This window comes from Podarcis filfolensis (genome assembly GCF_964270895.1).
Source record: "Podarcis filfolensis genome assembly, chromosome: 8".
Lineage (NCBI taxonomy): Eukaryota > Metazoa > Chordata > Lepidosauria > Squamata > Lacertidae > Podarcis > Podarcis filfolensis.
Genome location: NC_139611.1, coordinates 72,544,853 through 72,556,933, shown reverse-complemented (window position 1 = coordinate 72,556,933; position 12,081 = coordinate 72,544,853). Strand labels below are relative to the sequence as shown.

Genomic DNA, 12,081 nt, shown 5'->3' with positions numbered 1-12,081 from the left:
CAGTGTATGGGCTTCTCCTCCCATACCATTTTATCCTCATAATAAATAACCCTATGAGTTAAACTGAGAGATAATTTCCTTTTCCTGCGAGTGTGGTATAGTGGGTTCTGTCACGGTGTCCCGTTCTGCCAGAAGCAGTTTAATCATGCTGGCCACATGACCCAGAAAGCTGTCTGTGGACAAAGGCCGGCTCCTTCAGCCTGAAAGCAAGATGAGCGCCACAACCCCATAGTCGCCTTTGACTGGACTTAACCGTCCAGGGGTCCTTTACCTTTTGTACCTTTCACCTAGTGGTTAAATTGCTGGACCAGGACGTGGGAGAACAGAGTTCAAGTCAGCATTCAACGATATTTTTATGGATGCTTTTTGACGATTTTATTCTTATGTGCTGTATACCACCTTGATGTATTTTTATTTACGCGTGGGCTGTAAATATGTAGATAAATAAATAAAAATGCCCAGTTAGGCACAAAGCCCACTAGGTGCCTTTCAGCAATTCATTATCTCTCAGCCTTTCCTGCTTTTAAGGCAGGAGTAGACTACCTTCTGGAAGGAACTTGCTAGCAGTGGGTAGGCTCAGTTGTAAGAAGTAGTTAGAACAGCAAATGTGTTTGTTAGATTTGTGCAATCAATTACAGTGGCTACCATATTCAGGTCTCCATGAAACCTTAAGCTGGCCCTGAGTTCAGGAACTACGCTGGGGCTATGAGGCAAGCCCTCCAGAGCTGGATTGGGTCTTTTACACCCCCAGTGAATTTTTAAAATATTAATGGTTTGGCATCTTACTGTCAACACCCTTTTCTTTCCAACATTCCCAGTTTTGAGCTGTTTAGAAAATAGGACTAGTGTATGTTAATGTGTGGCAGCATGGGAAAGTGGTTAGAGTATCAGACAAGGGCAAGGAAAACTAGGGTTTAAACCCCCACTCATCCATGAAGCTTACTTTGGGAAATTGCCATCTCTCAGCCTGGCCTACCTTGCAGGGTTTTTGTGAAGTTACAATGTGTAAGGGGAGAGCCATGTATGAGGCTCTTTGAGAAAGAGAAGGATAAAAATGTGGGGGGGTTGTTTTTTGCTTTTGCAAAGGTGAAAAAATGTTCAGAATCCTCCCTCGGGGTGCCACAATTTAAGAAAGATATTGACAAGCTGGAACATGTGCAGAGGAAGGCAACCAAGATGACCAGGGGTCTGGAAAGCAAGCCTTATGAAGAGTGCTTGAAGGAGAGGGGTATGTTTAGCCTGGAAAAGAGGAGACTGAGAGGAGATATGATAGCCATCTTCAAATATCTCTGGGGCTGTCACACGGAAGATGGAGCAAGTTTGTTTTCTCCTGCTCTGAAGGCTAGGGCCCAAACCTACAGATTCAAATTACAAGAAAGGTGTAAACATCAGGAATGATTTTCTGACAGTAAGAGCTATTCAACAGTGGAACAGACTCCCTTGGGAGGTTGTGGACTCCCCTGGAGGTATTTAAGCAGAGGCTGGATGACCACCTGTCAGGTGTGTGTTAGTTGAGATTCCTGCATTGCAGAGGGTTTTCCTAGATGAACCTTGTGGTCCCTTCTAACACAACAATTCTCTGATTCTGTTGAAGTTTTGATTGTAAATTCTTTGGGGCAGGAGACCTACGTATCTTTCCCCTTCTGCTGTTGTATGATGGCACAATCTTTCAATCACAATCTTCCTATATACTGAATTGTTTCCCCTTCAGGAACTAGCCGGTGCAACTTGTGATAAATGAGTTTTCTGAAAGTTGGGGGAGAAATGCTAAAAGCGAATAAACAAAAGGAGTATTTTGATTTATTTTTTTTACAGCACCATCAATATATGTGGCCCTTTCCAACATAAGCAAGCAAAGAAGAAGAAGAAAGGCTTTGCTTGCTACTTGCCAGAAATAACTTCTGTTCTTGTTGTTTTAAAATTCTGCCACTTGGGATAAAAGGAGAAAGGAAAGGGAAGGAAAACATAAGCCAAAAGATAAAAGTCAGAGGCAGATGTTTTCCCATACATATAGCAAATGGCACAGGGGTCATTCCTACAATCTTGTGATTGCAGAGTTTCATGTTGGCACTGATCTGCAGTTTGGGAAACTGCTATAAGCAGAGTGGTTTAACCATCAATTTCTCTTCACAGGGAACTCTGGGTGCAAACCCCACTGAATTCAGTGCTACTTATGTCTGAATAAATATACATAGCCAGAATGGGGAACCTGTTGTTGAGCTCCAGCTCCCATCATCACAGATGAGCCAACCCCAACACAGACAGCCCATCCCTGGGTCGGAAACCTCAATTTGATTATTATTCCAGAAGATTAATAAGAGCTTAAAAAAAAAAAAGACTTTGAACTTACAGTTGCATTCCTGTTGTACCACATCATACTTTGTTTAAAACACTCTTTGTTTCCTTTAGTAAAAAGAAGAATTAGTCATTATTTATTTTCTTTTTCATCACTGTTTGCTGAATGAGCGGTGTATGTTTTCTATTCACAAGAGAGACCTTTTATGGTTAGAGAGATCTTTCGTGTCAACTGGTCTTTTGTGTGTGTGTGTGTGTGTGTGTGTGTGTGTGTTAAAAAATACTGGTGAATAGAAACATGAGGCCGTACTTAGGAGGATCAGGATACGTAGAGCCCCTGCCTAACACCCTGAGAGCTGCTGCCAGTCAGAGTGCAGGCCAGCCACCAACCTGAGCCCTGCCCTCATGTTTTGGACTACAATTCCCATCAGCCACAGCCAGCTGATGGGAGTTGTAGTCCTGAACAGTGCGAGTGAGAGAGCGCACCATGTTGGTGAAGGCTAGTGTAAACAAATACAACATCCTGTTATAAGGAAGTTCTCTACCATTTTATGGTGTGCATGTAGATCCCGCAGTTTTAAGCCCCACTTTTTTCCTGACCCTTTGGCTGCAGCCTCTCTCTCCCCCCCCCCTTGACATTTCTTCCCATCCTTCCCCAATTTAAGTGGCAAACACATTGGCCCCTCCACTAAGGCCCAACTCCCTTAAATGGAATCTCATAGCAGATTGTTGGTAATGTGAGTACAGGATTAAAACAGCATCCTTTGCTTCCATTCCCTTCTTGCTTCTCTCCCACTTCTGTATTCTTTCCCTTTATATTGTTATGAATTGGGGGGGGGGGAGTTCAGTTTGGATGAAAACCTTTCCAAACTTTTGATCCTCTGTCTCTGAGAGCAGAATGTATAAAAGGAGGCTTGCCAAACCAGTTCCTTTGTTTACGTGGCTAGTACCACAATTTAGCATATCCAAAGAGGTCGCTCTGCATCTAAGAACATCAGGGTGGGCCTTTCCCCCCACCCCCTTCACCTGAACAGTATGTAGGAGAACAATAGCCGCAGTTGGATTGTGAAGGAGCTGGAAGCTGGAGACAGAGAGACATTGCTTGCTCGCTGTGTTGCTCTGAGCTGAACTTGGGGGCTCCCCTCAAAACTTAAAAGGGAAGCGAGTCCTGTTGGGGTGTTAGTGCTGTGAGCCCCTCCATCCTATGCTCGTATGTGTAGGTAAGTGTAAATATATCCCAAAGTCTCTCAGAACTCCCAGAATCTCTCAGCATTCAAAGATTGAGGGGGTGCATAACAAAATTGTCTTTTTTCTAATGTTCTTCCCCCCTTTTTATTTCAATTTTTATTTTAGGTCTTTTAGTTAAAATATTTGTAAAATAAGAACATTAAAAATATTTTTAAGAATATATTTATATACAGTAAGGGAAAGAAGTCTTAGCACCTTCATAAACCATAATTCTGCACTTATCTGTACTGCCCACATTACCATTTTCTGTTGTTACATACATTTATAAAGGCAATGGCTGCATCTTTCCCCCCTTTTAGTAGGTTGCTGTTAAGAATGTTTATTATCTATAACAATAAATAAAACTGGCCGTGGGAAGGGATGAATCATGTGTGTTACACTAAACTCCTTGGAGAAAGAAACGTCTAATCATTTTATTCGTGTAAAAAATAAAATTGTCCAGCTTTTCAGCTGATAAAGCCTCCCAGATCAGATCAGGAATAAAACAAAAATAAGAATGAGTAATGACTCGCCACCCCCTGGCAGCAGTTGTGGAGAGAGGCATGTCTGGGTCTCCAGACAACCAAAGTCATGCTGAACATCAGCAGTTAGAATTACTCTGGCTAAGCCCCACACTCCATTATGACATCATCATCCTCTTGCCCACCTCAGTTACGATGTCATAGTGAGGTCAGCTAGAACCTTCCTTTCCAGTTGCCCATAGTGCGACAGTGCCCAGCTGGTCATGTCCTCTTGGGCATCTACTGTGGCTCTGCTCCTGGGTTTGGCCTTGGCCTTCACTGATGGTAGCCTGTACGAGGGCCACTCCCTGGGGCCGCCATGTGTCCCAGGCCAGCCTTGCACAGTAGCCTTCATCTCTGACAACCCAGTGATCCTACGCTGCCCCCATGTCTACTTCAAGATTTTCGTCAGTTGGCAATACCTGGACCCAGCCTGGGCGAAGGAGCAGCCTGTCACCTTCCTGCGCTCAGGGGGCCCCATCTGGCCCTTGCTCAGCCATGCCAAGTTGAGGAGGTTGCGCTTCAAATCCCAGCTAGTCGCTGGCAACCTGTATATCCCAAACCCCAGCGTGGAAGACTCCGGCTTGTACACCTGCCGGGCAGGCGATGCCACGATCGCCTACTACGACGTGGATTTCCAGGATGCCGGGAGCATCCACGTCTCGCACGCAGGCCTTGGGGAGATGACCCTGGGCAATTCCACCACCGAGCTAGAAGACGGAGCGCGGGCCAAGCTGTTCACCTCCTGGAGCCCTTGGCAGTCTTGCGACCGCTGCGGCAACCCCGGAGAAAGGAAGCGAGTGGGTTTCTGTTATGCCCAGGTGACCCGGGAGGACCAGCACGAAGAAGAGCCGCTGCCCTGTGGGATGGTCAGGAGGAAGCACCCGGCGTTGCCGCGAAGGGGCCCGGAGCTGCGAGTGGAAAGCTGCCAGGTGCCCTGCGATGCATCTTACCTGCTGTCCCAGGATCAGGCCAGCGCCGTTCCACTCCTCGTCTTCACCACCTACCACCCCCAGCTCAAAACCGTCGCCCACCTGCGCTGCCCAACCTCTTCCATCTATAGGTACAGACCTCAAGTTCGCTCTATGGTAGAGCCACGGGCCCTGGCTCAATCCCTGGCAACCCTAGTTAAAAGGAGCAGGTAGAAGGCAGCAGCATCTTTCTCTAAGACCTTGGAGAGAGAGCCACTGCCAGTCAGACACTAAGACAGGGGTCAGCAAACTAAGGCCCGGGGGCTGGATGCGGCCCACCAGGCTCAATCTGGCCTGCCACCTTGCGGACCCTGCCGCCCACTTGGTCAGTCCCCCCGCTAAACCAGTCTGGCGTGGAGACCGCGCCACGCGGGGTCTGACTTCTACGACGCTGGCACAGCTTTGGATTGGCTGCCAGAAGCTCCTGCAGCCAATCCGTAGCCATGGACGCCTCTGGGCAAAGCCCCTTCCTTCCCGCTGAGGTGGCCGCATATGGCCAAGAGCCAAGCGGGAGGAAGCAGCGGTGGTGGGGAGGCTGTCTCTGCCACCCAGGCCCCTGGCTGAGGCAGAGGACAATGATGACGCTGTCGAAGACGAGGCGGTGGCTGCGGCATGAGTGGCAGTGGTAGGGGGGTCTTTTCAGGAGGGGGGTCCTTTGGGGGGTGCTTTCAGGAGAGGGTGGGTCCAGCCCCCCACAAAGTCTGAGGGACAGTGGACCGGACCCCTCCTGAAAAAGTTTGCTGACCCCTGCACTAAGACTATACCAAATGCAAATGGACCAATGGTCTGTAAGGCAGCTTGATATGCTGTGTCTCCTTGATACATCGTGTCTCTAGCCCCACACTTGGCTAGCAGGGTTTTTGTGACGATAAAATTGGGGGAAGCCCTTGGCATCCCACCACGAGCTCTTCAAAGGGAGGGTGGGATGAAAGTGTAGTGAATAGGTGGAGCTCAGTGCTCCACAGAACAACTGCCTTCTGGCGCAGCACATCCCATTTGGCCGCCTGAGGCAAAACAGGAAGATCTCGCCGGCGGCTGGAACCCCAGAAGCTGCCACTGAAGCCACTTCTCGTGTGACAGTGGGTGGAGTTCCCGTGTTGGCTGCGGAGAAGCGAGGAGAAGCAGAAGTGGCTTTTGGCTAGACCCAGTGAAAGCCCTGAGAGAGCTCACCAGAAGCCGCAGCCGCTTCTCACTTCTCTGTTGAGGGAGGGCATCAATGGGCGCACCCCCCCCTTGGATTCCACCGCCTGAGGCGGTGGTTTCAGTTTGCCACACAGGCGGGTGGCTGCTGACTGCAAGGAACCGAAAGCATCTTATTCTTGCCTTGGTGTTGTTGCCATCAATGGCTATTCAGAAGCATTCCTCTTCCAGCAATGCAGGTAATGTGCCCCATGCCAGATCTCTAGAAAAGCAGCCAGCATCCTGAAATATACTCGGAGTCGAGCGTGGATTTCATGCTCTTTATTCAGCTCATAGTGGTGAGGCGGAATGAATGTTCCCCCAAAGTATCTGCTTTATATACATTATTTACACAATGGGCTGTACGTGATTGGCTAATTCCGGGATTCTCCTGTAAGCCAATCAGGTTCTGGATTCACTTCCATCTGGAGCTGGATTGAGTGGCTCCTGCGGACCAATCAGACTGCTGCATTCTGAATCCTATTGTTCTAGGACCAATCAGACTGCTGCATTTTGGATCCTATTCAACTCAGTACATAACAAATCCCAAAATGTCTCCAGAGCTTACAGCTGATCTCTCTCTCTCCCTCTCCTTCTCCCTCCCTCCCTCTCTCTCTCTCTTACACACACACACACACACACAGAGAGAGAGAGAGAGAGAGAGAGAGAGAGAGAGAGAGAGAGAGACCGACCCAGATTGCATCTTCCTTAGATGGGAAAGGGGAAATCCACCCTCCTTTCGTCCTGGCTGAAAATTTGATTTGTCAGACTATTTTAGCATTCCACCTGATCTTTTTCTTGTCCACGCCATGAACCTAAGACGCCATCTATGCATGGCTTTGCTATCCACGTCTTCCAGCAACCCATCCCACATGCTAGCCAGGAGGGCACAGAGGAACCTTTGCTCTTTTAATCTGCCCCCTTTTCACCCCAATAAAATAGTCAAATGGACACCGGGTCTCGTAGCACAGGCCCACATGTGTTTACTCAGAAGTAAGTTCCTCTGAATTCGATCCCATGTAGGCTGTGTAAACATTACGCAGCTAGGTACATGTTTCCCAATCCAGATCAAAACTGGTTTGAGGGGTGGAGGACACATCAAAATGCAGCCTTTCATAAGAAACTATAGAGTAAATATGGATTGTGGGAGCACCCTGGGTGCTGAGTAAATCATAGAATCATAGAGTTGGAAGGGGCCATGAGGATCATCTTGCCCAGCCCCCTGCAATGCAGGAATCTTTCGCCCAATGTGGGGCTCAAACCCACAACCCTGAGATTAGGGGTCTCATGCTCTACCAACTCAGCTGTGAGTGTGTACACAGCTTTCCGCCCCAAGAACCGTATTTTTCGCCCCATAGGGCGCACCAGCCCATAGGGTGCACCTAGTTTTTTGGGGAGAGCTGCGTGAAGCCCGGGCGCGCTCTTCAGCGCGCCCCAGGCTTCGGAATGCAGGCAGCTCTGCGCAACCCTTGGGAGACCGGCGCAAAGTTGCGCCGGTCTCCCAAGGGTTGCGCCGAGCTTCCTGAAGCCTGGAGAGCGAGAGGGGTCGGTGCGCACCGACCCCTCTCGCTCTCCAGGCTTCAGCGAAAGCCTGCATTCGCCCCATAGGATGCACACACATTTCCCCTTCATTTTTGGAGGGGGAAAAGTGTGTCCTATAGGGCGAAAAATACGGTAAGTCTGCATAGAATTAAAGTCGGCTGCACACACGTTGTACATTTAAAGCATGTTGTTTCTGCACAAAGAATCCTGGGAACTGTAGTTTATGCTTGACACAGCTACAATTCCCAGCTTCCATAACAAACTACCGTTCCCAGAATTCTTTGGAAGAAGCTATGCATGGTTTGTATGCAGCCATATATGGTTTGTTCCAATTCTTTCACCATCCTAGCCATTAGCTCCTCACCCACCACAATCTTCAGCACGAGGAAATGTTGGTGTGAATGAAGGGGAGAGGCTGTCCCATATAAGTGTTCTCATAGCACTTAAGTTTCGCCTGTCTATGTTCTCTCTCTCAAATAAAAGAAAAAGCCAGTTAATGATTGACAGGTGACTCGACTTTCACCTCCGGATGCCAGGCCAAAATGCCGATTAATAGCTGGGGGGTGGGAGGGGACTAGAAAAGTATCAGTAGCAGCAAACTGAATCCTACTCTTTAGTGAAGCAGGAAGCAGTTCACAGGAAAAGCAAGAAGTTATGTAGGAATAAAGACATTTGAGACAAGGCTAAAGCGAAAGTTTAACATCAGTCTGCTATGTTTGGCAAGATGGGAATCTAATGATCACTGGATCTGGCCCTGATAACGACCTGACTGCTGTTTATATTGCATCCTGATGAATATTTGAAAAAAGCCGGTCCTGCCCTGTCATTCTTGCTGTGTAGGACATTTGTAGCACAGCAGTGTCTTTTCTCAACCTGAAATTGTTTGTGCTCATCCTCAAGATGCTGCTTTTGATCTAGATAGATTTTAGCTCCTGTTGTATGCAATAGGGAATGTGGTCACTTGATGGGCTCTCCTTGATAAGGTAATCCACACCTTTTCCTACCTGCACGTTCTCCCAGGTGAAGGAAGAAGGAAGTGGTGGTTGCAGTCTTTGCATATGTATTCACCCACAGTGTTATTGGACAGGTGCGATGGATACACACACAAGCACATTTGTTTTTACCGGTTTTCAAACAGACACACACTGGGGCAATGCAGAATCAGTCTGCAACGAGCATCTATTTGATGAATGAAACCAGTTTTTCAAGAAGTGCTTTTCAGGGGCAAAAAATAAAAAATGCAGTTTATTTAGATAGCATGTGGACAATTTAGCAAGTCTCCATTGCTTCTAGAACAAAAGGTCATGTGTCAAAAGTACAAAGTTTTCAGCACTTGCTTAAACTTCTTGTTTTGTTTATTCAGGCATTCCCTGAAATGCAGCCCAACCACATAACTGCTGTATAGATAATCTGAATTAACTTATTCTGATGTTTGATTTGCATGTTATGGCATTTTGTGATATTATGCTGCATACCGCTTTGGCATTCTTTATGATAGGCGGTATAGACATTTGTAATAATTATAAGTAAGTCAGCCAGTGCAAAGCAAGACAATGAAACAAGGGCTGAATCTAGACATATATTAAAAAACGCTGTGAAAATGCTTTTTTTAAAAAAAGGTGTTAAAATATATATTGAATTTGCCATTAGCCCACCATCGCCATCTAGTGTCATGTTTGTATGATGCACTTGGAACGCACTTAAAACATTATATTTGCAGCTGTATAGCTAAGTCCAAAATATTGCTGCTACCTTTGTCTGCCAATCATTCCTGTGCCTTTCCACAAGACCAGAAACTTGGGAGGCAGCAGCTGTCTCGATTCTTGCTGAGCATTTGGGTAGAATATAGTCTGCATGGTTTTTCTTAATATTATCTGTAAGGTACAGCTGGGGACTCCAGGTCCCATCAACCCTAGCGAACATGGGGGCGGGGAATTATAAGCCACAAAATCTGGAAGGCCAAAGGTTCATGCCTGTGTCAACTGCCCCGGAAAAACTAAACACCTTGTTTTTTCCTGATTCAGGTAGGTAGCCGTGTTGGTCTGTTGTAGTCATAGCAAATAACAAGATGGAAGTCTGTGTGTGTGTGTGTGTGTGTGTGTGTGTGTGTGGAGAGAGAGAGAGAGAGAGAGGGAGTATATATATGATCCAAAAAGAACTCCCTTAAGAGAATCAAGTCTTTTTGTCTTAAGACAGTCTTTAAAAGAATCTTTAAAAAAAAAAAAAAATTTAATAATTCCGGTAGCACCTTAAAGACCAACTACAGTGGTACCTCGGGTTAAGAACTTAATTCGTTCCGGAGGTCCGTTCTTAACCTGAAACTGTTCTTAACCTGAGGTACCACTTTAGCTAATGGGGCCTCCTGCTGACGCTGTGCCGCCGGAGCACGATTTCTGTTCTCATCCTGAAGCAAAGTTCTTAACCTGAAGCACTATTTCTGGGTTGGCGGAGTCTGTAACCTGTAGCATATGTAACCTGAAGCGTATGTAACCCGAGGTACCACTGTAAGTATAAGCTTTCTAGGTATGAGCTTTCGTGTGTATACACATTTCTTCAGATACTTGTTTTTTCCTGCAAGTGTATGATGGCCATGTTGGGTGTCGTGCTCTCATGCAATTTCGGGCCAAGACCTTGCCCGCCCCCCAAAGCATTTTTTGGGGTCTGTGTGGTGCCCCAGAACATGTGTTTTTGTGTACTTTGCCCCCAAAGTACTTTTCCTGGGTTTACGATCTCACATGGGATTGCAGACCTCGAATAGGGTTTCCCAGTTTGGGGCCATGTTGTGTTGGGGGTGTGTGAAGTTGCCCTATCCCTGTCAGAAACAAAGTTATGCTTGGAATTACTGGATTGTATTTAATGTTGGTCCTACTCAGGGTAGACCCACTGAAAATAAAGGAGATGACTAAAGGAGGTTCACCAATTCATTTAAAAGCACTCTTTTACCACTTTAAAGGTTGTGGCTTCCCTCTGGGAAGAATTCTGGGAACAGTAGTTTGTTAAAGCTGTTGAACGTTGTTAGGAAATTCCCTCTCATAAATGCCCAACACCCTTAGCAAACTATAGTTCCCAGGATCCTTTCTTCCCATGACTGTTAAAGTGTTAGAAGAGTGCTTTACAGTGGTACCTTGGGTTAAGAACTTAATTTGTTCTGGAGGTCCGTTCTTAACCTGAAACTGTTCTTAACCTGAGGTACCACTTTAGCTAATGGGGCCTGCTGCCGCCGCGCGATTTCTGTTCTCATCCTGAAGCAAAGTTCTTAACTTGAGGTACTATTTCTGGGTTAGCGGAGTTTGTAACCTGAAGCATCTGTAACCTGAAGCGTCTGTAACCTGAGATACCACTGTATATGTATATCATGAATGAGAGCTGTAATTTAGTTCAATACAGCCTACTTTTTTAAAAAAAGCATCCTTGAGTAAGGCAATGAATTAATCACCTCAGGCATCTGTAGTTAATTGGCTAGGGTGCTAACTGGACAGTAACAGCCTGCATTTCTGTCTGCAAAATGTTGGGAGAGTCTGCCTGCCTGCACCCCTCCATCCAACGCCAACCCCATTTCTCCCCCCCCTTCTTTTCTTCAGTCCTGTGTACTGGCAAGCGGGCCCCACCATGCTGACCCGCCTTGAACTTCTCCAGAAGAATAGCTCCCAGAGCCTCGACAAGGCCACCGGCGGTGGGATCCTGCGCCTCTCCTTCCAGAACGAATCGCATGGGGCTTATTACCAGTGTTATGTCAACGGGCACCTGGTGGGCAAGTTCATTGTGGCTTCTTCCGGGGTCGTGCCAGTCTCTGGGGAGCACGGCCACACCTACTCCATCATCGAGGCGCTGATTGTTGGGCTCTCCATGTTCCTTGTTTTCCTTATGTTCCTCAGCATCATCCAGTCCTGCCGGAGAAAACCCGGAACCACCATGGTCTAACTGGGATGCAGACAACCACTTAAACATCCCAGAAAAGCAGGGCATGGATTGCTAACTAATAAAAAATATTGACTAGCAATACATTCGGAGTCAGTCTTGAACCCTGGAGCTGTGTGTAGGGAGGGGAGGGCTTGAAATCTGTGTTGGTTGGAGTGATGCTGTACAGTAAAAAAGGTAAAGGACCCCTGGACAGTTAAGTCCAGTCAAAGGCAACTATGGGATTGCGGCACTCATCCCGCTTTCAGGTCAAGGGAGCCAGTGTTTGTCAAAAGACAGCTTTCTGGGTCATGTAGCCAGCATGACTAAACCGCTTCTGGTGTAACGGAACACCATGACAGAAGCCAGAGCACAAGGAAAGGCCATTTACCTTCCCGCCGCAGTGGTACCTATTTATCTACTTGCACTGGCTTACTTTCAAACTGCTA

At 47.1% G+C, this 12,081-nt stretch overlaps 1 protein-coding gene across 1 annotated transcript; it reads left to right on the top strand.

Annotated features, from left to right (window-relative positions):
* The first annotated feature begins 4,220 nt into the window (after nt 1-4,220).
* Nucleotides 4,221-11,735, top strand: FAM187B (family with sequence similarity 187 member B). The gene is made up of 2 exons (XM_083627660.1): nt 4,221-5,106; nt 11,317-11,735. Exons 1-2 carry the CDS (start codon nt 4,268-4,270, stop codon nt 11,654-11,656), a joined length of 1,179 nt encoding a protein of 392 aa, XP_083483786.1. The 5' UTR covers nt 4,221-4,267; the 3' UTR covers nt 11,657-11,735.
* The last annotated feature ends 346 nt before the right edge of the window (nt 11,736-12,081 follow it).